The sequence below is a fragment of the Helianthus annuus genome, chromosome 9, assembly GCF_002127325.2.
Source record: "Helianthus annuus cultivar XRQ/B chromosome 9, HanXRQr2.0-SUNRISE, whole genome shotgun sequence".
Classification (NCBI taxonomy): Eukaryota; Viridiplantae; Streptophyta; class Magnoliopsida; order Asterales; family Asteraceae; genus Helianthus; species Helianthus annuus.
This window is the reverse complement of record NC_035441.2, coordinates 135,835,009-135,862,643: the sequence shown is the minus strand read 5'-3', so window position 1 is coordinate 135,862,643 and position 27,635 is coordinate 135,835,009. Positions and strand designations below refer to the sequence as shown.

The window sequence follows — 27,635 nt, the reverse complement described above, 5'->3', positions numbered from 1 at the left end:
ATCCCATTTTCACAAAACCTATGTATCTCACAGGCATTTTTATGCTGACGTACCTACTTTCACATGTGTTTTCAGGAGCTATTCCATAGGACGATGATCATGATTCTAGGGCGGACCTGTGCCTTAGAGCCTAAAAATGAAGTTTGAACTAGCTTAATTATGTTTTGATTTCCGTACTCTATTTCCAAGACAATGTAACACCTTTGTTTATAAATAAAATACAACTTGTATGCCATGGTTATGAAACAATTTAATTCTGTCCACGACACTCCCGGCGTTTCCGCCGCGGTTGCATGTTACACGCGGCCGGGGTGTGACACGTGACTATCCCACGTTTAACAAAAATCAAGTTTTTATCATGCCTCATCTTCTCGCGCGCTCCCGAACCCGTACGGATTTGTCGTTAAAAAAAATAAACTTTGCGAACATCTGACCCCCACTTTGCAACTCACGAATAGAGACGGGTGCATGACTCCATGTCTCATCGTTGTCAACACCCAAGAATAGTAGGCCCAGTAAACTGCTACATCATGGCCCAAAGAAGAGACATTAATTCAAGAAGCCCAACTTTTGTGCGGTCATATAATTCCAAGTGATGGAAATTATCTAAGACAACATGGCCCTCCTTATATGCTATATTCAATCGGCCCAATTAAAACAAACCAAAGGAAATCATCCTTCAATGTTGATCGAAGACTTAATCCATCAGTGGGGCCAACCTTTTAACAACCTAGGCTAATTCTGCCAATCAATGAAATCCACTAAAACCATTTGTTTGGGCCCATTCAAATTGTGTATGGCCCGAAACACAATGCACCATCCAAACAAATCCAATATAATTGAAGATCATTAAAGCAAAGAAACCAACATTCCTGGACTTTTGTGCCGTCATATAGGTGGCCCAAATGAAAAACCTAGCTGCCATACAATTGACTTAGCCGACAACAACATTGTACAGCAGCCGACATTATCTTCTCAGCCAACAAACATCAGACATCCTCCTTGACCTCATTCTTCTTCGATGAACAATAGCAGCAAAATTATGCCGATAAACACATCATGTTGTTCCGGCCACCGTGTTGTTCCGCCGTGTCGGAAGGGTTTGGAGGGTTTGGATGACACCGGCGTAGTGTCCGGCGGCGCATGGGCCGGTTATAAAGGGTCAGTATGGTGCGTTTGGTGTGGTGACTTTGGAGAAATCGAAACTTGATATGACTCAGAAACAAACAAAGTCTAGTCCTGAGCTGGCAATGCACATGCTCCAGTCGACATTCACCTTTTCCCAGCTCATCAACAACATCTTCCCTTTTATACCACTTGACCCTTACGAACAATGCAGGGGTCCACGAAGAATGGGTCTGACTTCAAAGTTATCCAGGGGTCGATGAACAATTTGTGTTCGTTGCTTGATTCTTCGTTGAACAATTAAACGAGTAAGTTGTACGAACAATGATGGGCCGACGAACAATCTAAAACCCACGAACAATTAAAGATTCTTCGCCGATTGATTGGAGTGATTCTTCGCCGACATGAGAAATTGGACGAACATTCAGGGGCGGACCTAGAGGTTACCGGGGGGTAACCTCCGCTACGGCTTGGCTCGGAAAAATTTGACGTTTTTAGTGTAAATTTTGGAAAAATTTGATGTTTTTTCGATTTCGTTACGGCTTATTTATAAAACGTTACGGCTTGGCGTGAATCCTAGATCCGCCACTCCGAACATTAAGTCTTCGTGTATATGTAGTCCTGGACGAACATTAGTCTTCGTTGGATAGATAACCTGGACGAACATTGAGTCTTCGACACAGGGATTCTTCGTCCAAAGCAATCATTCTTCGTCGACAAGTATGGACGAACCCTTTGTTCGTTGCATGGAGATTCTTCGCTGGGTACAATCTTCGTCTCTTTGAATCTTCGTTGGATAGACTGTTCGTGAACTATGGAGATTCTTCGTCACAATGGAGTCTTCGTCGACATGGAGTGAACATTCTTCGTTGGGTGTTGATTGTTCGCTGGGATTCTTCGCAGAGATGGGGATTCTTTGCAGGGGGTATTGTTCGTCCCTGAGATTCTTCGTGGATGCAGATATGAAGAAACCCTAGTGTTTCTTCAACAGCCGCCACCATCTTCAACAACACAGCGACCTGTTCTTCTGCAGATCTGAAGAAAAACCTTCAAAACAAGATGAAAACTTGACTTTATTGGTGTAAAACAGAAAACCCGACCCTCTGGCATGTTCTGTTTCAACCTCTTTACACCTTTTTCACATCTTGAACAAAAATCACGAAAATCACAGATTTAGAGCACATGTGACTTAGCAAATTGTTAGATTCACTAAATCGGGCACCATGGCTCTCATATCAATTGTAGGTTCATGATTCGGACCGTGAACCGTGATTAGTGTGTGACTAAGTTCAAGACGGGAGAGATTAGAGACAAATAAACACTTCTTTATATTAATCCGGTAATATAACGTAACAAATCGGCCCGATTACAAGTTAACCGGACAATACCAAAGGAGTATACATCCGGGGAGAGATGAAGTGGTGATCTCTCCCCCAAGGTCTAAAACCTTCCTCACACTCTCTGTGAACTCTCTCCAACTCTTGTGTTGCAAATGACCAAGTGGTGGTATTTATAGACACACCACATTCACTTGCAAACACACACGGTCAAACAAATAATCCTCTCGTTTGACCACTTCAAACGAGTGGGTCTACACGTTCGTTTGACCGTTTCACTAACTATTACATAATCACCATAAAATAATTCTAATCTATTCGAACAACATCTGACACAAAAATTGCACCAACAAATCCATCTCTATCTTCCTATGTGATTGCTATATAAGACATCTAATAGATGGTAAATGTTTTGTTTCAATTAATAATATATAAAACATGTTCTATTGTAGTTGATTTATATAACTTTAGGTTGTGTAATGGTTATTAGGATCACTTAAAATTTTTAACCTTCTTATTAAAAAACACAAGGTTAATTTGACAGTTATCACTATAAACAACTCCCATTGTGGGTATCCATATTCCCAACACTTCTTTTTTCATTAATGTCTGTAATGAGCATTACAGATGATGGTTTGTCTATCACTAATGTTTGGTCATTTCTCTGTTAGCTGTTTCTTTTTTTTATTTTCTTTTTTGTAAAATCCTAATTTGCCACAATTGGATATCACATTTTCTGATTATTAGAAGTACATGTTTAAACACACACATCCAAATAGCCCCTTACTTTTATCTAAACTGTTGACTGGACTGCTGCCTATTTCCTTTTTCACATTAAGCTTGTGATTCATGGCTCATTTCAGGTATTTGACAATTAAGGTTACTTCTTCTTGCAATGCTGAAGCACGTACATATACTTTGAAGTTTAGGTAACTTTTTTTTTCTTTAAAAGTTTTTTTTATGTGTATATTTTATAATGACCGGTATATTTTGAAATTTTATACAGTCAAACAGTGTTGCCCACACCTGGTCAGCCAGTAAAAGAACCCATGTTTATTCATGTGGCAACAAGGCTTCTTGACTCAATTGGCAAAGATATGCCATTATCATGAATCTATCATGATGGCCCAGTTTGACCCGTTATCCAACCTGCCAATATTTCACAACTACTATCAAGAAACTATTTGGTTATCTTTTCCTCTGACATATGTTTAGTCCTCGTAATTTGTTGAATGCAGGCTTGCCACGTGATAATTCTTATTTGCCTATGTTGGTACCCCCAGGAAAGTGGAAAAGGGTACTAACTTGACTATTATTCCCCCGGGAATTATAATCAATGAAATATTAAAAAAAATAGTTTTTGAGTTCAATTTTTGAAGACCATTACTATTAGGGGAGGAGGGGTGGTTCACTAGTGATAGATTCTATCACTTTCACTCTCCAATCAAATCATGTCATGTCATCAACCAAATTTCTATCACTAGTGATAGAAATGTAGGAGGGGTGGAATCACTAGTGATGGAATTCTATCACTCCCAATTTTTTTAATTTTCATTTTAAAATTAGAAATTATAAATAAAACACTAAATTATAAATTTCATTAAACTTTAAAAATAAATTACATAGCCAAATAAAAAAAACAACTAAACGGGTGGCATCTCGCAACCTCACTTTGCGCAAATCGCGCGCTTTTGTTGAATGACAACTGACTTGAACGGTTCGTCAAGATGGGCGTGGTTTTCACACAAGATTTTTAAATCATTTTGTCTTTCAATCGTTTTCAAGTGTTCCTTGTACGCCTGCTCGCGTTCAACTTTTAGGGACATCATTGTTTCTTTTCTTTGTTCGGCCTTCTTGAATTGGGTCATTTTCTCCTCTTCGATTCTGAAGATCGACTCCGCCACCGCTTCCTTCCCTTTGCTTGACGATTCGCCACTTTTCTTGCGTCGTGGCCTTGTAGGTGTATCTTCTTCAACGGGGTCGTCAACGGGTTGATCGGGTTCGTCAAGGGGGTCGTCGTTTAAGTTCATTTGAGGCAAGTTATCCGACGCGGAAGTCGTGTAGTTCCCCGACTCGGATGTCTTTGATCTTTTCGAACCGCCTCGTTTTTTTGGAGCCGTAGGACCATGCATGTCGACCAACTCAACGGGGACCCACTTCGGGTGATGTCTCGCAACTTCCCATGCCCCCACGTGTGGAAAAGTTCTCTTTTTGTACACTCGGCAATACTCTTCGGTGGCTTGTTGCATGATCGTCGCCTCGCTCGCTCCACTTTGAGGGTTTCGGTTCTACAAAAAATATAAAATGTTATGTTTTTTTTTTAATTCTGTTTTTTTTAAACTGTTTTTTTTAGAAAACTGTTTTTTTAGAAAACTATTTTTTTATAAAACTGTTTTTTTATTAAAACTGTTTTTTTTATAAAACTGTTTTTTTATAAAACTGTATTTTTTTAAAACTGTTTTTTTAAAACTGTTTTTTTATAAAACTGTTTCTGTAATTTTTTTTTAAAAACTGTTACTGTTTTATTTTAATTAAAAACTGTTTCTGTATTTTTTTTAAACTGTTTATTATTAAACTTTAATAAAAACATACCTTTTGAATGAAACGAGCGTTGAACTTGCTAATTTTCCCGTTCAAATCCGTCCACTTCGACGTCATTTGGTCCATGTTTCGTATCCTTGCACCGGGAAGTTGCCTAAAATGATTAATGACCCGTCTCCAAAACGTATCCTTTCGTTGCTTGTTCCCATGTTTCTTACTCTCCGAGATGTGCAAATACGCCTTCATCAAGGACACCTCCTCCTCGCTCGTCCAATGTTGTCGGCCGATTGGAGCGATTTCTTGAACGTCATCATTTTGTTCTTCTTCCTCTTCCTCTTCCTCCTCTTCTTCTTCCTCTTCCCCGTCAAGACTTTGTTGTGGTTCACGCCACGCGTTTGCAAAATGATGAATGAGGGTGTTGTCTTCTAGTAGTGGGTCGAGTGTGTGGGGTTGGGTTTGATACGTTTGCGATTGAAATTGGTGAGGTTGAAACGGTGGAACGAACGGTTGGGTATGGTACGTTTGCGATTGAAAGGGTGGATATTGTTGGGTTTGAAAGGGTGGGACTTGGTCGGGTTCGTCTTGCAACCTAAAGCACGTCGGCTCGCCAAGATTCGCTCGAACCTTGGGTCTTACGGGATTTTTCTTCGTACCCGAACCTCTTTTTTTCGAACCCCCACCTCTCTTGCTTGAACCTTCCATGTTTCTTGTAAAATTATTTAGATTGAGTTGGAGAGTTTTTTAATTTTTTGTATTGAGTGTGAGAATAATTGGAGAGTTTATTGAGTTTTTGTATTGAAATAGGTTGGATTTATATAAAAAAAATGGATCAAATACCATCTAAACGGTCAAAAAAAATACCCAAACGGTCATTTTCCAACGTTCGAAATTCAAAGTTCAACGCGTTATGGGTGTAACGCGTTTTAAAAATAACGCGTGAAAAAATGAGAGGCGGCGGTGTTCCGTGACCAAATAACGCGTGATGAAGTTTTATAACGCACTGCCCCGAGTGCTCTTATTATTGTTTTCTGACCAGTTGAATTCTATTCCAGGTACATAGGGTTGTTGATACATACGGGATTGTATCAAGAGACTTGCATAATAATAAGGTGTCATCTGCTTTTATGTGTTGTATTTTACTGAAGATTATGCCATCCTTTTGATGATCTTTACTTCTGTTAATGGGAACCCCTATGTTAAAATTAGGATTAAGTAGGATGTTATACTAGTTTCATGTCCACCGTTCGTGTGAATATATACATTTCCTACACTACATGTTTCGTGTGTTAATGTATATAATTCATACAAAGTAGTTCGTGTGTGTGGAATTCTCACAAGCATGACATCATCGGTCGAATAAACGTTCAAATTCATTCTAATTTCAACGCGTTATACATTCAACGCGTTAATAATATAACGCGTGATGGGGTGGGCGGCGGCGGTGTTCCATGGTGGATTAACGCGTACTGGGGTGGTATCACGGACCACCCCGCCTGCTCTTATGAGGTATTCTTTACGGGAGTTCATGTTTTGTATCGTGTGGTGTGAGTTTCTTTGTCAGGGAGGGGGTATATGTGCCTCTGAAGTGATTAGCGATATAAGAAGGATGTAGGGCCTCATCTCACCCTTCAGAGGTGTTTCAATCACAAATTGGGATTCTGAATTGCTTCACATAGAATGCGCTGCGTGGTGGAATAACTTTTGGTGGATCAGTGTGCTTGCTTAACTTCAGATTGTGTTTGGAAAAGATCACAAAAGTTCACTAATCGTATCGCTCAAAGAATGGATGCATATATCTATCTAAAGCAAGGCCAAAGAGAAGAAAGTTCATTTGATAAACTGTGAAGCATGCATAAGGAGGATTCGGTACTGCTGATGTCCTGAAGAAGGTATGGCAAGCGGGTATTCGACATCTCATGCGGTGAAAGGCACTTCACCAAACAGAGTAATCAGAGATGCACCAGAGGTCTTTGGTCAATCCTTTATAATTCTCCCCCTATAAGGCAACAACAGTTAATTTTATGTGAAGTGAGGCGAGTGTTATAAATGGAACAGGTTGCTTAATTGTTTCAGTGTCGGGTCAGTTATTCATTGTTTCGGGCATGGATTATCATTAGGTTTAATCCATCAGTTGGTTTTTGGAGTATAAACCACAATATGAAGATTACAAACTGGGCAGGTGATTTACATGGGGCAGGTTTTTTATGCTTCATCATTGGTAATTCTAAGCTGGGGCTTTAGAAAATGTGGAAGAACATAAGAAAAGGAAACTCTTGTGTTCATTGATGTGTCGGAGTGAAAAAAAAAACGAGTTATCAGGTGGTTGTGGGTATAATTCTATTCAAGGTGGTTGTGGGTATAATTATATTCAAGGTTGTTCGGTATATATATGTGGTGCGGTTTACACTATTGGCGGAAAGGAAGTACAAGGTTGGGTGAATGCAGTTCAGTATCATGATACAATGGCATGACGCTCAGTCTAAGCTAAATGGTGTTGTTTTATATGGAATTCCGCCGTGCTACGCGTGATTGGTTATGCTACAGATCTCCGGGTGATGACCTCATCGCATCCGTGCAAATTTTTAGTATGTGTCGCGATGTGGTTTATTTTATTTTTAGCTTCGCTGTGCATTAAAGGGGTAAGATTGGGTGTCATTAGTTTTTTTAGAAAAAAATGAATGGTTCTCTTTAGGTTGCGACTGACAACTTGCTAGGGTGAATTGTTGTACCATTTTTCCAGTATTAATGAAAGTTAGATTGGGTGGTAAAAAAAAAAACTGTTTTGATGGCTTCATGAACACATATGGGTAAAAGAAGAAGGTGATGTATATTAGCCCTTAAACAGATTCAAGTTGGTTGACCTGGATCGTTTTTTAGTCTAAATGTTTCAACTTTGTACAATAAAATTTGATATGTTTATATTCTATACTTACTTAAAAGAGAAGAAAGTCGGTGTGGCTTTTGCCACCGACAATCTTTCCAATTTTGTCTTATACACCACTTTAACTCATACCTCAACATATATAAATTTTAATTGTAGCCCATACCTCAAGTATAGCAAGTTAGCAACCCATTTACGTAGCCGAGCCCACGGATTAATTAATTAATAAGCTCACTTCCAAATTATTACCATTCGTCCATGCTAGCTAGCCATTTTAATTTTACCACTTGATATTCTATTCTATTCTATTACCCTATATATTTAAAGTAGAAAGTCGGTGGCAAAGGCCACCGACAACCCACCTCAAAATTATAATTTTGTCCTTTAATATGTAATTTCCATTTTATCTCCCTCATAATTTTCCATTTTGGCTCCCTATTTTTTTTAACTAATTTGTTTTCCTCCTAAAACTTACACAATAACAAATCTATCATCTAAATTTCTAACTTTTCACTTTTACTTCCTTGGTTTTTAATTTTTTTTTTCTTTTTTTCCCTTTGTGATTTTAGTTTATATCACGTTTACATGTTGCTATAAATTCGAAACGGGTAGTTGGTTCGTCACAACTTAATACATTTCATTTAATCGTACCATATCTTTATACGTTTCTTTCGTGTGCTTAAGCACGTTAATGTCACCGTGCCAACGCGCTTAACGAACGATAATGTGCCCTTAAATGTCACGTCACAACGCGCGAGCACCTTATTTTCATTCTTTAACTTAAAAAAAATTATTTCCTCACGTGCTTATTTTTATGGACATTTCGGTACATATTCATGTATCGGCAATGGACGTAAACAGTACACATTTACGTTTCGACCTAATGTTTTTCTAAAAATGAGTCGGGTCTAATATAATACGTTTTTATGTCTATTTTTATGTATGTTTTAGGTTGTTATACGTTTTGATGTAAACACTTTATTTTCTCACATGTTCATTTTTATATGTACATGTCAATATAAATTCATGTTAATGAACATGGTCAAATATAATATGTTTTCGTGCTTATTTTTATGTACGTTTTTAGTTGGTTTATAATTTGACATACGAGTCACTATGCGTATTGATGCCACTAATCTTAATGAAAATGTAAGGGTTGTGTAGTAATTAGGTGGAACCCCACTAAATGAACCAATCCGGTTTGGATTTTGTTATTTAATTTTAATGCTTATATAAGTTACATCGATTATATCAGATACGTCAAAACACACGTTTTTATATGGTTGACACATTACATAACGTTTGCGCTAATCTATTTGATGTTTGCGATGTACCCGCGCCGCAACGCGCGTGGCTTTATTAGTAGTTTACACAAAATGTTACTTTTATTCTAATAATAACCCACTTACAAAATGTTACTTTTATTGTTTGAGGCTGCCAAACCCGTATAATAAAAAAGTAAATGAACATTTCACATTTACATGCCAAACTCGCAAACAGAGCCTGTTAAATGACATAAGTACCCAACCAAATTGTTTTTGTTTACATTTCAAATTAAAGACGTTAAAAGACTCGTCCACCGGATGGGTATAGAACTAGTAAATATTATATTTGTATTAAACTTTGGGTTAACTTGATATAAAGATTCTTTATCACACCTACCTTTCCCTCCTTGCAACAACAATTCCGTTACTTTCAACACTTTGGGACCATCATTTATTAAAATAGTAAATTATGTTGAATATTATATATAAATTGTTATTAAAAAATACAATTGTTACATATTTAAGTATTGGAGTAAACTTAATAATATTTTTTATACAAAAAGAACATCCTTGAATTGGTTTTCTTGATGAATAGTTCTTTTTTTAATATCTTGAGCTGTTATATACGTGTAACCCATTAAACTAATTTATTCACGTCTTTCTAGTTTAACCTTTTATATACACATATATAGGTTATGTATAAGTAATATAATATATAATGACTTACTAGGCAGTGGCGGATCTTGCCCGTTGAACATGCCAGGGCCGAAAGACACGTGCACTAAAAAAGGCCCGGGCCAAACATAGTATATATAAAAAATTTCGATCGAAATGCGAAAAATTAGCACTACGGCCGATAAACTTGCCCGGGCCGTGGCCCTGCCTCACCTCTATTAAGAACCGCCCCTGTTACTAGGTTCTCAAGCTGTAACATAATATATCATGACTTACTAGATTCTCTAGCTGTTTGTTCATATTTCCACTAAAAACTTGGAAATCACTATCAACTAATTAATTCTTTATTTTAGTTTATTTTTTTCCTTTCTTTATCTAAAATACTAGTATCATAAAAAATGTTATATGTGTCTCGCGATGTTACATATCAGTATCTCAAACGATGTGTGTGTATATATATAGAGAAAGTGTACTGTACAATTGACCTTATTGTACGAGCGTATACGATGTGAATTCCGCACATTATAACACCCCATAATGAAACCCCACATGTTGTAAAAAACACAAACCCGCATGTTGAAAAAAGAAACCCGCATGTTGTAAAAAAAGGATCTGCATGTTGTAACTGCTTCTCGTACACATCGTACGTTAAGACAAATTGTACGTTAACCAACCCCATATACATATATATAGTGAAAGTTGTAAAATACAATATCCCTTAACATACAATACGTACAAGTTGAAATAATAACATGTGTGATTAGGGTTTTACCCCATGCGTGATTTCTGATTTTGTACATGCGTGATATGTTCATGCATGATTATGGTTTTCAACATGCGTGATTATATTTTTTTCAACATGCGTGATTAGGGTTTTGAGTTTTATAACGTGCGTAATTTCATCTCGTACGCATCATACGTTAAGGAATATTGTACGTTAACCAACCTCTGTATATAGGGATGGGTTAAAATGAGAACCACCTTGAGTTGTGAGAATCGTGAGAACTAGGCCATCCAAAAGGGTTTTCTAAAATTTTTTTTCTTAAAAGTCATAAAAAATCACTTGTTTCAGCAAAAAAAAAAAAAAAACATAAAAAAATGCCGCATACCCACATTTACATGAGGCGTAAAAAAAAATATTTATCTTCATACAAAATTTACACTAGCGCGTAAAAGAAACTTGTATCATTCAAAACTACCAACTCGACAATTTTTTTACTTTTCTTTACAGATGTTTTTATAATAATTTCATCAACGTTTGTGCAAAAAAAAAATTGGCCCAACTCGCACGGGAAGAAAAAGTTCTCACAGTTCTCACAACTCGTGTTGGTTCTCATTTGAACTAAGCCCTATATATATATGTGTGTGTGTGTGTATAGTAGGATTTCTGCGTAAAGTGTGTTTTTCCTAGAAAGTCTAGGAAGCGATCTGGGCCATCCGATTGGTGTGTTTAATGGCTTAGATCAAATGGATGGCATTTTCCTAATATCTGAGTTATATAATTATAGACTTTTAATATAGTGAGGGTATTTTGGTAATTTGAAGTGTTTTAAATAAGTCAAGAAACTGCCATATCAATAACCAAATCCCTAAAATCATGCGATTTCCCCTTCTTTCTCTCTCTCTCCCCCTCTCTAAACCGATCTCTTTCCCCTTGCTGCTGGCGACGCAAAACAGGACCCCAAAAAGCATTCAGATTTCGGTTCCAGAGCTTGTTCATACCCTTTTTCTTCACTAGGTATTCATATCTTGTGTTGTGATGTCACACCCCTATTTTCCACGTGTCACCGGTGGGCCCGGTGGGGAGTATCGTGACGTAGTTGATATCATCATAGTCAAACAACACAAATTTAAAATGCACAGCGGAAGCAAAAGGATAGATTTATTTCAACCAAATAAAATTGTAATATTTAAGTATCACAATGTAGTCGAAATAGATCCACAGGCGGATCAAAGTAAAGAGGAAATATTGTTCAACAGATTTTGACATCTAAGCTTGCGAGACTTCTAGTTGATGCTAGGAGAGGCCAGCCTATTACGCGTAGTACCTGCACTTAATCTTTTTGGGAAAATACGTCAGTTTGCACTGGTAAATACAATTTAACTGACTCATTTTGAAAAGGTTTGAAAATTGATTTGAATGCACATGGCACAAAAGATTTTTATAACTTGGGATAATTATTTGAATATAAACTTGTAAAAGATTTACATGTTTCTTATGCGTCCAGTAGCCCGGGTCTACACCGGGTTAAGGATCACTAGACACACCACTTAATATAATCCCGCAACAGTTCAACCCGAACCGACGGTTATACCTTAATATTTAATTATGCACAACGGGTGTACACCTACACCCGTATGCTTAGGTCGTGGCCATTTCGTAAAATGATGCCAAGGATATCCGGGACATGGTCATTAACCCCCCAAAGGCTTTAAGCAACAAAACAATTTAAACAGGACATATCAATGATTTAACCTCTATTGGATCAAAGATTCAATGCCCAACCAAGCGGTATTTTAGATATCGTACCCCAAGCCCGTATAGGAAAAATAAGTTAAAAGTATTTACCTGAGCAAGTAAAATCACAGAAGCAAGTGCAAATATCTTTTACTGGATCTCCTATTCTGGAACAAAGGTTTATAATAACCTATTAGAATCCTAACGGGTCTTTAATTTAGCCTAAGCTTAGACCGGTTAGTTTTAAAGAAAGAATTCGGTTCAATCGCATGAAAGGCGAAGACCGGATTAGAATGTGGTTTTGACCCGACAAGCTTGCATGCTTGTGTAATATGGGTATCATAATCACATTCTGGATTTTGAGACAAAATGGATATGGTTTGACCCATTTCGGCTAAAATGTGTAAACTAGTTACATAAGCCGATCCGAACGCGAAAGTGCGTAACGGGTAACCATATGAATCATATACAAGTTCCCTGAGTTAATATGCACTAAATATGTTGTGATATCAGAAAGATATCTTCTATTATGCCCGAAATGATTTTAAACACAAACTATGCCTCAAAAGGGCATTTTGGTCATTTTAAAGGGTAAAAAGAGTTTAGTTTGTAATCTGAGTTAAAGGTCTGATTTATTTAATAAATATACTTAATTTAATAAGTTATAACAGTAGGGTATCATATATATGTGAAATTTATCAATTATAACCTTATTATACACCGAAGGGGCATTTTGGTAATTTCACATAAGCCTAAAAGGTTAAAACTGGAAATCTGAGTTTAAAACTTTTGTTTACTATTATAATATAAAAATTTATTGAATATACCAGTAGGTATCAACCCTTATATATATAAACTAGTTTTGATACATAATATGTCGTAAAAATGCTTAAAAAGGCGATTTGGAGCCATTTCCGGGTTTTGTATAGAAAGCTGATATTTTTTAAATCCCAGAAGGCTTAAAATAATTTATTTATCATAACAAATCAGTAGAAAAAGGTTTGGGGTCAAAAGGATTTATAAAACTCATTTTATAGCCCAAAAGGGCAAAACCGGCAATAACTGAAATAAGCCTAAAACTCTAAGCTATGCTCAGCCTAAAAATAAATAAAAATCTCCAAAAATCCCAAAATATTATTTTATATCAGTAGGTAATAAGTTTTGTATAAAAATTTGGGTTTAGATAGGCTATATGCTAATTACGTCAATTAATTACTAAGAATGCTTCTAATTACGCTAATGAGCATAACTCTTAATCTAGACCTCAAACTGATGTCAAATTTTAGGTATAAGTTTATAATTCAGTAACTAAGGTGTCTACCCTTTTACATTTTCAAAAATCATAATTTAAGGTCATTTGGGCATAATGGTCAACATATAAGCAATTAACGGAAACATGCATAAGAATTAGATGTCTAATGAACCAAGTTGTATAATCACAGGGGGTTATACTAACATGAAAATAGGTCCAAAAGAATCTCTAAGGCAATCCTAAACTTGGCTTAAACGGGTCAGAACTGAAAGTCAAAGCAGAAGTCAAACTATGCGACTTTCGGTTCCAAACCGAGCCTAAACTGAAAATTGTCGAGTTGAACATGTTGGGACATGTTCTTACATTAGTTACCAAGTTATATTAATGATCAAACAGGTTGCATGTATCCTACATTGCTAATTATGCATTAATTTGGGAATAAACATTCTGTTGACTTTTTAAAGTAAGCTTTGACTTGACAATTAACATATTTAGAGTGGGAATCTGAGAATACCCTTTTAAGGGTTTATTACCCACACAATTACCTACTTATAGGTATTTTTAAATTCGAGATTTGACTGAGTAATTATTGTTTAATCTCGAAGTCAAACCTTAATTACGATGGTTTGACTTTTAGCTAAATAACTAAGCTAAAATGAATTAAGGAGGATTAGGAACACTTACAATAGTCCTAAATGGGATTAGGGACTTTAGGAAAAGTTGGTTGTTGGCCAAGGAGTTCCAGAGATCAAATGAGAAGAGCTTGAATGAAGTGAACAAAATGTTACAACTTTGCTTCTTTATATAGTGAACTAGAATGCTCAAGATCAAGACAAGGAAGTCTATGATTGATACAAGATCATCCCAGGTGTCTCTATGATGCTATATACTGCCTATCATGCCCCTGATTTCGAAAACGATACTTCTGAGGCGGTGCAACAGGCTGAACAGGCAGCTATCCAAAACCTGCTGCCAGCGACAGGCTTACGGACCGTAAGCCTAAGCTCTTGCGGTCCGTATGCTACTCTTACGGACCGTATGCTTAAACGGTTGCGGTCCGTAACCGACCCTTGCTCAAATCGCCCAGTTACTGACTTACGGAACGTAAGCCCTTGGCTTTGCGGTCCGTATCCGATGACCAGAGGACAAAAATTTGAGATTTCATAGGCTTTGACCATGCACTTCTTTCCAATCCGAATCTTGTGCATTTCTTTTTAGCTGAGGGTCCCTTTTGTTCAGATATTGCATGCCTTGCATGCACTTACACCACTTTGGCACTTAGTGATAGGTTTAAAGTGACGGATATTTCAAGAATTCATGCTTGGACATATTTTAGCTCAAGATTAATTCTTTTAATCAGAATTGTAAATTTCCTGATTGTAGTAGCATTGTAAAGAACTCATTTTCCGTATAAGGATGGAGGTTATCTATTTAGGAATAACCGGTTAACATATTAGATGTTTATCATAACGATTTAAGGTCTTGGGATTTATAACTTGGGTCGCTCAGAGGTATTTTAATAACATGTCACCCTTGGGTCGTTCAGAGGTATTTTAATAACATGACGCCCCTTTTTAAATCCTACCATACATCCTTTATTTGATCTGGGTTCCTGACACGTTTGTTTTACATGACACGTGTCTTCTTTTTATTGGACATGAATTTTCGAGGTGTTACATCCTCACCCCCCTTAAAAGAAATCTCGACCTCGAGATTTACGGGAACAATTGAGGGTATTTCTCTTTCATCGTGGACTCTAACTCCCACGTATATTCGGGATCTCTACGGGCGTCCCATTTCACCTTGACAATAGGCACATGCTTCCTTCGAAGCTTCTTTACCTGTCGATCCTCAATCGACAAAGGTTTTTCCACAAATTTCAAGTTCTCATCTATGTGCACATCTGTGTGTGGTATGACTAGCGATTCATCAGCTAGACATTTCTTCAGATTGCAGACGTGGAACACGTTGTGAATACCACTGAGCTCTTCAGGTAAGTTTAACTTATAAGCCAGTGTTCCTACACATTCGATGATCTCAAATGGTCCTATATATCTCAGGCTTAACTTACCTTTCTTACCAAATCGCATCACCCCTTTCCAGGGTGATACCTTAAGCAGAACTTTATCACCAACCTCAAACTTCAGAGGTTTTCGCCTTTTATCAGCATAGCTTTTCTGCCTATCTCTGGCAGCTTTTAGGCGGTCACGAATCTAGAAAATCTTGTCCGTCGTTTCAAAGACTAAGTCGGGACCTGATAATTGAGCTTCTCCTACTTCTGCCCAACAAATAGGCGTTCTGCACTTTCTACCATATAATGCCTCAAAAGGCGCAGCCTGGATGCTTATATGGTAGCTATTATTGTAGGAGAACTCGACCAATGGTAGATGCTTATCCCAACTACCACCTAGATCAATCACACATGCACGCAGCATGTCTTCCAGAGTTTGAATGGTACGCTCGCTCTGCCCATCCATCTAAGGATGGTAAGCCGTACTGAAGTTTAAGCGCGTGCCCAAAGACTGTTGGAAACTTTTCCAAAAGTGTGACGTGTATCTGGTATCTCTATCAGAGATAATGGCCACAGGTACTCCATGCAGAGACACAATCTTATCAACGTACAATTGGGCCAACATGTCAGAACTGTAAGTTTCCTTAATGGGTAGGAAATGCGCTGACTTAGTCAGTCTATCTACTATCACCCATATAGTATCATTTCCCTTCTTTGTCTTTGGCAGCTTGGTGATGAAATCTATCGTCACCATTTCCCATTTCCAAGTGGGAATTTCAGGCTGTTGTAGCAAACCTGACGGCTTCTGATGTTCAGCTTTGACTTGCGCACACGTCAAACATTTAGCTACATTGGCAGCTATAGACTTCTTCAAGCCTATCCACCAATAGTTTGCCTTCAAATCCTGGTACATCTTATCAGCTCCAAGATGAACGGAATATTTGGAACAGTGGGCTTCCTGAAGGATGACATCCCGCAGTCCTCCATAAACAGGAACCCATATTCTTCCATTTAATCTCAGGATTCCGTCCTTGCCATAGGATAACTGTTCTTCAGTCACTCCTAGCTTTTCATCAGGATAGTTAGCTTCTAACACAGCTTCCTTCTGTGCAGCTAACAACCTTTCATTCAAACTGTTCTTGATCTCAATGCTCTTGGCATTGATTCTTATCGGCTTTACTGTTTCCTTTCTACTCAAGGCATCTGCGACTACGTTGGCCTTGCCCGGATGGTATCTTATTTCACAGTCATAATCATTCAAAGTTTCCATCCAACGTCGCTGCCTCATATTTAAATCCTTCTGATTGAACAGATGCTGAAGGCTTTTGTGATCAGAATAGATCACACACTTAGTTCCATACAAGTAATGCCTCCATAGCTTTAGTGCAAATACCACGGCACCCAATTCCAAGTCATGGGTGGTGTAATTCTTCTCATGCACCTTTAACTGGCGTGAAGCATAGGCAATAACCTTGCCTTTTTGCATAAGCACACACCCCATCCCGGTGTGTGATGCATCACAATACACTACAAACTCATCAATTCCCTCAGGTAACGTCAGCACAGGAGCGTTGCTTAATTTCTGCTTCAAAACGTCGAAGGATTCTTGCTGCTTAGGCCCCCAATTAAAATTGCTATTCTTGCGAGTGAGAATAGTCAGGGGTGCTGCAATTCTTGAGAAGTTCTCGATAAAGCGTCTGTAGTATCCTACCAATCCTAAGAAACTGCGAATCTCTGTAGGCGTCTTCGGCTCTTGCCAGTTCATGATGGCTTCAATCTTAGCGGGATCTACTTGGATACCACGCTCACTAACAACATGTCCAAGGAATTGGACTTCACGAAGCCAGAATTCACACTTAGAAAAATTGGCATAGAGCTTTTCTTGATGAAGCAGTTTCAGAATGCAACAGAGATGCTTCTCGTGGTCATCTTGGCTTTTCGAGTAGATGAGGATGTCGTCGATGAAGACGATGACAAATTTATCCAGATAAGGCTTGCAGACGCAATTCATGAGATCCATGAATGCGGCAGGTGCATTAGTGAGCCCAAAAGGCATCACTAGAAACTCGTAATGACCATAACGAGTCCTAAATGCAGTGTTGTGCACATCTTCATCTTTAACCTTCAACTGATGATAGCCTGACCTTAGGTCAATCTTGGAAAAGTAGCTTGCTCCTTGAAGTTGATTGAACAAATCGTCGATCCTGGGCAAAGGATACCTATTCTTGATAGTGACCTTATTAAGCTCATGGTAATCGATGCACAAACGCATCGATCCATCCTTCTTCTTGACAAACAAGATTGGCGCTCCCCATGGAGACGAGCTAGGCCTAATAAAACCTTTGGCTAGGAAATCATCTAACTGCGTCCTCAATTCCTTCATCTCTGTTGGTGCTAACCTATAAGGTGCTCTAGCAACAGGCGCTGCTCCTGGAATTATGTCGATTCTGAACTCTACTCGTCTATCTGGTGGCAAACCAGGTAGTTCTTCCGGGAAAACTTCGGGGTATTCAGAAATGACTGGAATATCTTCAATCTTGGGTTTCTGCTCGTCGACAGTCACTTGTGCCATATAAATGACACAACCCTTCTTTAAGCATTTAGATTCTTTGAGCATAGACACCTGCTCAGGTAACCCGTACTGGGTGTCTCCTTGGATGGTAAGCGACTCACCAGACGGAGTCTTGATTACCACTTGCTTCTTATTGCAAACTATCTGGGCTTGGTTATGCGATAACCAATCCATGCCTATCACTATATCGAAACCAGCTAACTTAAAAGGAAGGAGGGACAAGGGAAAAGAGTGGTTCCTAATGGTTATGACACATCCATCTAATACAGTTGAAGCGGTTTCTATGGTTCCATCAGCTAATTCCACTTCATACTTCACACTTAAGGTCTTAACAGGCATTTTCAATAATTCACAAAACTTATCATCTACAAACGATTTATCTGCTCCTGAATCAAATAATACTCTTGCGTAGACACCATTAATAAGAAAATTACCTGTTATGACATTGTCATCCTGAACAGCTTCCTTCGCATCCATGCGGAAGACCCTTGCATTGGTCTTCTTTCCTTCTTCAGCTTTCTTCGCAGCTTTTGGGCAATTTGTCTTGATATGCCCTTTTTCGTTGCAACTGTAGCAAGTTGGATCTTTGATTTTCTTGCATTCTAGGGTCTTATGCTCAGTTGATTTGCAAATCCCACATGGCCTCGGCTGAGACTGGGATTTTGAGTCGTATCTGCACTTCCCAAAGTGGTACTTCTTGCAGACCTTACACTTGGGCTTATCTCCAGGCTGATGCCCATCCTTTTTAGATTCAGACCCCTTCCTGTGGTCATGGTTTCCCTTGTGTTTCTTGTTTGACCGACGTGAATTATCATCATCACGCTTTCTCTTTTCAGCATCTGCGTTCCTCAGCGATCTCTGCCAGACCGCGTCCAAAGTGAGGGACAAGGATATATCAGCTACGGACCTGAATGTAGTTGGCCGAGAGGCCTTTACACTTGCCTTTATCTCTGGGGCTAAACCCCCAATGAAACGAGCTATCCTTTTGGGTTCCGGGGTCACAAGATACGGAACCAACCTTGACCTAGTATTAAAGCTCGTGAGGTAAGCTTGGCAATCCAGGTTTTTCATCACCAACGACAGAAAATCAGACTCGATCTTTTCCACCTCATGCTGAGGGCAGTCGTTTTCCTTGATCAGTGCCACGAACTGTTCCCAAGACATGTTGTACAATGGGATTTTCCCTGTATCTTGGATCAGAGATCTCCACCAGGCTAGGGCCTCACCCTTGAAAGACTGGGACACAAACTTCACAATATCCCTTCTAGCACACCCACTAATATCTCTCATCCAACCAAGTCATGCAATCCACAGCCCCTTTATCCCCTGTGAAATCCCGGGGCTTGCATGAAACAAAGTACTTGTATGTGCAACCTTTAGCACGAGGCTTATCATCAAATACAATCTTCTTAGAAGGAATACTGTTTTCGTTTGAGGAATGTTGATCATCATCTTTCTTAGGTTCCTCTTTCTTAGGTTTAGGCTGGACAAAGGGTGGCTTGTTGTGTGCCTCAGAATGGGTCTTAGGCTTGGAATGCGTTGCAGATAGGGTCCTACTTCGGGTCCCACTAGACTCACTGTTTTGCCTATCCAAAGCCCTTGTAACAGCATTATCGACTAGTGCTTGCAGCTCTGCACCAGTCAGCTGTATCCTAGCATTATTCTGGTTTTCCACCGGATGACTATTCGCTTCACCCGACCCAGCCACGTAGCTTCGATTGCTACATAATACAGATAATGGGCAAGGTTTTATTTAGAAGTTTTTACAATATTATATGATTTATTAACCATGGTTTTAATAGCCACTTTTGGTTAATTTGTTAATTAATTATATGTTCAGGACTTTTATAACAATTCTATATATTAATTTAATATCAGCACAAAAGGGCATAGTCATATAGAGACAAATTTTATCTATATATCAAGACTTTTACAGAGTCAGGGTATTAAGGCTTTAATCAAAGTTTATTGCCTTATTCTAGACAGGGAGATACAAGCTACTACTGTCTTTAGTCCCAAGGACATTATTCTTTAGCCCGTGGGCACTTCATCCTTAAGGGATGGTTATATAATTAAGGGAATTTAAACAACCCAATTAAAAGATGACCTATGTGATTTTTATCTCCTCACAGTTTGTCATGGATGTTAACATTCTTTCAGATGTTAACAGGAAATTGGAATCCTTTGCATAGGTTCTACCATCTTGGCCATGTCTGCAACGACACATAGGCTAGGTTTTACCTTTAAGATTCTTTTATTAATTAACGCAGAACAGTCCTAAGTTGAGATGTTAGTATGGATCTGAATCTAATTATGGAACTACCATCTTGGCCTTGTCTTATGATGACACATGGCTAGGTCTTGTCCTTTTTAGATTTTGCCATTTTAATATAATGGTAGATCTTTTAATAATAAAATTATTTTCATTTATTTTATGATTCATGCACATAATAAATAACAAACAAAAATGAAAATTCAAATTAAACATCTCATTAATAAATTTAACAAGTACAACTTTTGCCCTAAACGGGATTTCTACAAAAATAACATGCCCACGCAGGGGCGAAACAAACAACAAACCCTCGCAGGGGTTAACAAAAGACATGCCCACGCAGGGGCAGAGTACAAAAAGACAAGCCCACGCAGGGGCTGAATACTGAAGCAAAAGTCCACGCAGGGACTTGATTACAACTAAATAAAATAAATAACAAAAGGTCTTTAATGACCCCTTCTCTTGGACTTCCCTTTGATCAGGTCTGACAACCCCTTGAAGAAGTCTCGAGTGTTACTGCGCTCCGTTTAAATTTCCCGTTCACATCGGTCCAATCTTCAAGGACCTCTTGTTGGCGCTCTGGCGGGATCAGTTGCGGCTACGGCGGCTGATACAGAGGTTGAGGAGGTGGTGGACGCTGGTACCCATAAGTTGGATAACCAGTGGTCCAAAGACCACCATAGGGTCCCTCTGGTGACGAGCATTGTAGTCCCATGCCTCCTGGTATGGGTCCACATTGGCATAATCGTAATGGGATGAGTCGGCTGCTCAAAAGGGTTATACGCTGCTGAACCGGCATAGGCAGGGATTGGGTTATCAAAACCCAATGGTGGCGCCATAGGCGCAGAGTTGATCTCTGGGACGGGGTTTGATGGCTCCCCCATCTGCGGGTCTTCTTCTTCTTGGAGTGGCGGATAGTGACTGCCACTCGAGGGCTGAGGAGTGCTGATGCGGACTCCTCCTCGCACGGACATCCGCGCGTTTGACCTTCTCCGCCTCGGTGGCTCTGGAGGCGGTTGTTGTTCCACTGGTGGTGGTGGTGGCGGAGTGACTGCCACAAATCGAGAATCCTCGGAAGGATCCTGCTGCTGCTGCTGGTAAGGAGATGAGTGGTGAGAGGGAGTGAAATACCAGTCAATCTGCCTGAACCTCGCCTCTTAGCTATCCGGACCGCGGTAAGGCGATCCGTGAAATGATGACCCATCGGAGATTTCGATGGGGTGGTTTGGGGTCCCGGTTGCAGGCTCCACGAGATCCGTATCTTCATCCATGTCATTTTCACCCGAGAAGTGATCCTCGGGTCCCAGTGGGTTAAAACCCACGGGTTCTTGAATAAAATTAGCCGGGTTGAACCGGCTCTGGAAGGCAGGGGTAGGGTCACCAAAAGAATGGTGCGAGCTTGACCGCTGCAACGGTATGAAGAAAGGCGGAGGGTTGTCGGGCTCGTTTTCGGATTGCGGCCCGAAAGAATGCAAGTAGGACGGTGAGGAACTTAAGGAGACTGATCGCCTCCCGGGTTCAACGCAAACCCTCCACGGCTCCTGAGGGCTAGTGCTCATTGTGATAGATGGTGTACGCCGGTGAGACGACCCGGCTTCATGGTCATGGCCCGTAACTGGGCCCTTGCCTCTTCCTCTCAAAAACCTTGGCGGCATTCTTGACCTGCAAACATGATTAAGATAACAGCCAAAATATAAAATAAAAACAAAATAAAACAAAAACAGAATTTGTCCTATGTTCTTTGTCTAGACTCGGAACTCGAGGAATGTGCAATTTGTGCACTGAGATTAAACACAAAAGGCTAGTGTTTAATTCACTCAGTGTTGGCTCTGATACCAACCTGTCACACCCCTATTTTCCACGTGTCACCGGTGGGCCCGGTGGGGAGTATCTTGACGTAGTTGATATCATCATATTCAAACAACACAAATTCAAAATGCACAGCGGAAGCAAAAAGATAGATATATTTCAACCAAATAAAATTGTAATATTTAAGTATCACAATGTAGTCGAAATAGATCCACAGGCAGATCAAAGTAAAGAGGAAATATTGTTCAACAGATTTTGACATCTAAGCTTGCGAGACTTCTAGTTGATGCTAGGAGAGGCCAGCCTATTACGCGTAGTACCTGCACTTAATCTTTTTGGGAAAATACGTCAGTTTGCACCGGTAAATACAATTTAACTGACTCATTTTGAAAAGGTTTGAAAATTGATTTGAATGCACATGGCACAAAAGATTTTTATAACTTGGGATAATTATTTGAATATAAACTTGTAAAAGATTTACATGTTTCTTATGCGTCCAGTAGCCCGGGTCTACACCGGGTTAAGGATCAGTAGACACGCCACTTAATATAATCCCGCAACGGTTCAACCCGAACCGGCGGTTATACCTTAATATTTAATTATGCACAACGGGTGTACGCCTACACCCGTATGCTTAGGTCGTGGCCATTTCGTAAAATGATGCCAAGGATATCCGGGACATGGTCATTAACCCCCCAAAGGCTTTAAGCAACAAAACAATTTAAACAGGACATATCAATGATTTAACCTCTATTGGATCAAAGATTCAATTCCCGACCAAGCGGTATTTTAGATACCGTACCCCAAGCCCGTATAGGAAAAATAAGTTAAAAGTATTTACCTGAGCAAGTAAAATCACAGAAGCAAGTGCAAATATCTTTTACTGGATCTCCTATTCTGGAACGAAGGTTTATAATAACCTATTAGAATCCTAACGGGTCTTTAATTTAGCCTAAGCTTAGACCGGTTAGTTAAAGAAAGAATTCGGTTCAATCGCATGGAAGGTGAAGACCGGATTAGAATGTGGTTTTGACCCGACAAGCTTGCATGCTTGTGTAATATGGATATCATAATCACATTCTGGATTTTGAGACAAAAAGGATATGGTTTGACCCATTTCAGCTAAAATGTGTATACTAGTTACATAAGCCGATCCGAACGCGAAAGTGCGTAATGGTTAACCATATGAATCATATACAAGTTCCCTGAGTTAATATGCACTAAATATGTTGTGATATCAGTAACATATCTTCTACTATGCCCGAAATGATTTTAAACACAAACTATGCCTCAAAAGGGCATTTTGGTCATTTTAAAGGGTAAAAAGAGTTTAGTTTGTAATCTGAGTTACAGGTCTGATTTATTTAATAAATATACTTAATTTAATAAGTTATAACAGTAGGGTATCATATATATGTGAAATTTATCAATTATAACCCTATTATGCACCAAAGGGGCATTTTGGTAATTTCACATAAGCCTAAAAGGTTAAAACTGGAAATCTGAGTTTAAAACATTTTTTTACTGTTATAATATAAAAATTTACTGAATATATCAGTAGGTATCAACCCTTATATATATAAACTAGTTTTGATACATACTATGTCGTAAAAATGCTTAAAAAGGCGATTTGGAGCCATTTCCGGGTTTTGTATAGAAAGCTGATATTTTTAAAATCTCAGAATGCTCAAAATAATTTATTTATCATAACAAATCAGTAGAAAAAGGTTTGGGGTCAAAAAGATTTATAAAACTCATTTTATAGCCCAAAAGGGCAAAACCGGCAATAACTGAAATAAGCCTAAAACTCTAAGCTATGCTCAGCCTAAAAATAAATAAAAATCTCCAAAAATCCCAAAATATTATTTTATATCAGTAGGTAATAAGTTTTGTATAAAAATTTGGGTTTAGATAGGCTATATGGTAAAACACGGCGTCAAGAAATATGCTTGCTGTTAAAACACAATGTCCAGCAATCTGCTTGTTGTTAAAACACAGCGTCAAGGAAATCTGCTTGCTGTTAAAACACAATGTTAAGAAATCTGCTTGCTGTTAAAACACAATGTCAAGAATCCTCCAGCAATCTGCTTGCTGTTAAAACACAGGGTCAAGAAATCTGCTTGCTATTAAAACACGGCGTCAAGAAATCTACTTGCTGTTAAAACACAATGGCCAGCAATCTGCTTGCTGTTAAAACACAGCGTCAAGAAATCTGCTTGCTGTTAAAACACAATGTCAAGAAATCTGCTTGCTTTTAAAACACAATACCAAGAATCCTCCAGTGTAACAACTGTCACTAAAATCCATAATTAGGATGGTAATTAGGTAATAAGGAAACCCTAATTGAAAAACCCAAGTGATTCCGCATAAACCCTAAAATTTTCGTAACAATCGGAATTAGGATCAGGGCCCCTAAAACTCAGGGGGGGTTAAACCCCAGTGATGTTTATCTTCTAAATTTGCTGTAGAAACTAAATTTATTCGTTTAACTTACTCACCAAGGCTAATTGGGACACGAAACAACCTAGGCTAAGAAATAGACCCGTCGCGCCACGCGACGGGTATGCATGTCTTCTTCGCGTGGCGCGAGGGAGGACAATTTCCAGCTATAAATAGGGGACGTTGGCACTTGAACTTTGGTGTTACTGCGACGTCCAAATTCACCTTATATACTGAGTTATAGTCGAAACAGTTCACAAACACACACAATTATCGAAACGCTGCCGCAATCAGGGTAATAACTCGATCGCTATTACGATTCAACGTCCGATCGATTATAACTATCCAACGATAGTCCAGGTGCTGCTCAATTGAGCTTGTACTTTGATTATTCGTCGTGATTTCGACTTGAATATTAGAGTGCTGTTCAAATTCGGACTATGCTCTGTTATTCGTTGTGAATCCGATTGAATTATCGAGTATTGCACTCATTAATCGTTGTGAAGGTTTAATCTCGTGAATTGTCGTAACTGCTGTATTAGTTACTAACCTGTCTGTGTGTGCATTGTGTTAAACTAGGTGTAATCAAGGCTAATCAGTAGGCTTATATCTATTGCTCGTTAATCTGCAAAGTGAGTCATTCTTCTTTTTAACTGTTTTCTCACAGTTTGTGAGTAAGTATTACAATACCTCAAATTATTTTCAAGGTTATAATTACAGGGATTAAGTCTTTGTAATCACCAAATTACAGCTGGTATGTGGGGTATTGTGCACATTACTATTTTTATCACTCTATGTGAGTGAGTATTACTCTATGTGAGTGATTATTACTCTGTGTGAGTAAACCGTCATTATTGGGGCAACGGGACCCAATAGTGGTATGACCACAGTCACAGATCCGGTCGAGTGATAAATACCCATTCTTGATAATTGGTTGATAGAAACATTGTAATTGTTCTTAATACTGTAATTTATAACTAACGGGTCGTTTTAGAAAATGGAATGATTCACTCAGTATTTCCCCGCTGACAAAACCTTTTTCAAACATGTTTCAGGTGATCTATGTGATCCAGGAAAAGTGCAGTAAAGCACTATCAAGCTCAGAGAAGTGGCTCAGTGTAAATAAATGAATAAAACATATTTTGGAAAATAAAGATTTCTGTGTGAAATTAACTTATTGTAAATTATGGGATTTATCCCTTAAACTTTGTGTAATATATTAAACGAGCATTTTCCGGTGAAAAGATCCTGTTGTAAAAAGACTTCCGCTGTCGCATAAATTAAATACCACGGGTACCACTGAAATCTGCCCGCGGACCCCGACTCCGGCCAGGGTGGGTCGGGGGTCGCGACAGAAGGTGGTATCAGAGCTAATAGTTAAATTGAGCCACTGATCGAGCCACTGATTAAGCCTAAATTAAGTATTTTGTCCAAATGCTTAATTTTACTAATTGTTATTCGGTGATTATATGTTTTATTAACTGGTTATTTTAGTTACAGTATGGGTAAGCAAAAGTTGTCTGCTATCTACCACAAACTAGATGTGGCATCTTCTTCTAAAAACCCATTAAACTTAGAAGAAGGAATCTTTGTTCGCAAAGCAAACTATGAGAATCCTCTTTCTCCAGAGAAAAGGGATTCGATACTTAAAAAGAGTCAGGAGAAAAAGAAACCCCGAACCAAGAGAGTTAGGTTTAACCCAGAAGTCCAGGAGTTGGGTAATAATACACCTTGGGAAGATAAAATAGACAAGAAATGGGCAAATCTCTATATGCTAGCTACTGTGGCAGAAAATGCTAATCTCTAAATATCCGATAAGTTGGGTCTAGTAAGAGAAATCACAATCCCGTAAATAAATAAAATCCCAGTGTGTTTATTTTCGTTATTTCTGTATAAAAAGTAATATGCAATAAAACTTCCGTGTTTGTTTGTTAAACTTTGTTCCAAAGTTTTAACATTGCATTTTGCATATATGCTATGCAGCATGAATGAGATGTCGGAAGCATTCCAGAATCTCAACTTATATCCAGTGCCTATCGAAGTCTCTCACGACTTTACTGGTTACATTGCTGACATAGAAGAACCTGTGGAATTCAAAGCTCCACCGCTGGAAAAAGCCAAACCTAAAAAGAAGAGAAGATACGTAGGGTGGAGGAAAGTACGCCGTAGGAAACCTGCCACTAGGAGACTCCCTAAATAGAAAATCCTGTGATCATGAGCAAGGGAAAGGAAATAGAAACTGGAGAAAGTCCAAAACCACCCGAAAAGGAAATAGGAATAGATCTGAAACAAAAAGGAATAGAGATTGGCGAAAGCTCTAAACAATCTGAGGAAATCACATTCCAGGACGAAATAGATCGCCTACTGGAAAATTGTGATGTTTTAGAGCCTATCAACGATAATCTCTTCTCTTACCCGGCTACAGTTCAATTCCCACTAAACCTAGGACCAGCTATTCCAGACCCACTAGTTCATACCAGACCATTAGGCCAAATGGAGGAATGGTGGACCAAGGACTGGCAATTCCCAAAACATACTCAACAGTCCTTATAGCTTTCTTCCACAATTTGACCCAGAACCACTCCCAAATCCTCCCATGAGTAATGAAAAATTGAAAACCTAGCTGAACTCCGTCAGTTCGGTGAAGAACTGATAGGTACAGGTAATAGGATCAGGGAAATGGGGGAGCATCTAACTTGGAAGTACGATGAGAGGGAGCATCGTTACTAGAACAGTCAGTTCAACTACAGAAAACCGTATTGTATGATAGTGACTTAAAATTCTGTAAAATGGGCAATAAAACTCTGTAAAATACGGTGTGTATGGATGCATATACAATATACCAACAAAGTAAAAGTCGAGAAATCGACAATTTTGGTTATACTTGTATATTGTGATAATCTATGTGTTCATCTATGTGAATTTTGTCATTGATAAGTAAGACACTAATAAATTTTATCAACTAGCAGATGGAAAACGCTAACAATGAACCAATTAA

At 38.8% G+C, this 27,635-nt stretch overlaps 1 protein-coding gene across 1 annotated transcript; it reads right to left on the bottom strand.

Moving 5' to 3' along the window:
* Window positions 1–4,129: 4,129 nt before the first annotated feature.
* Window positions 4,130–5,249, bottom strand: LOC110876422. Its single transcript, XM_022124597.1, has 2 exons — window positions 5,055–5,249; window positions 4,130–4,750 (listed from the first exon to the last, which is right to left on the bottom strand). Exons 1-2 carry the CDS (start codon window positions 5,247–5,249, stop codon window positions 4,130–4,132), a joined length of 816 nt encoding a protein of 271 aa, XP_021980289.1.
* Window positions 5,250–27,635: the final 22,386 nt, after the last annotated feature.

Excerpts from the sequence above, each read along its gene's own strand:
- LOC110876422 (XM_022124597.1), bottom strand. The coding sequence starts at position 5,249 with ATGAAGGCGTATTTGCACATCTCGGAGAGTAAGAAACATGGGAACAAG. Across the intron at positions 4,751-5,054 it reads ACGCTCGTTTCATTCAAAAG|AACCGAAACCCTCAAAGTGG; the intron begins GTATGTTTTTAT and ends TATTTTTTGTAG.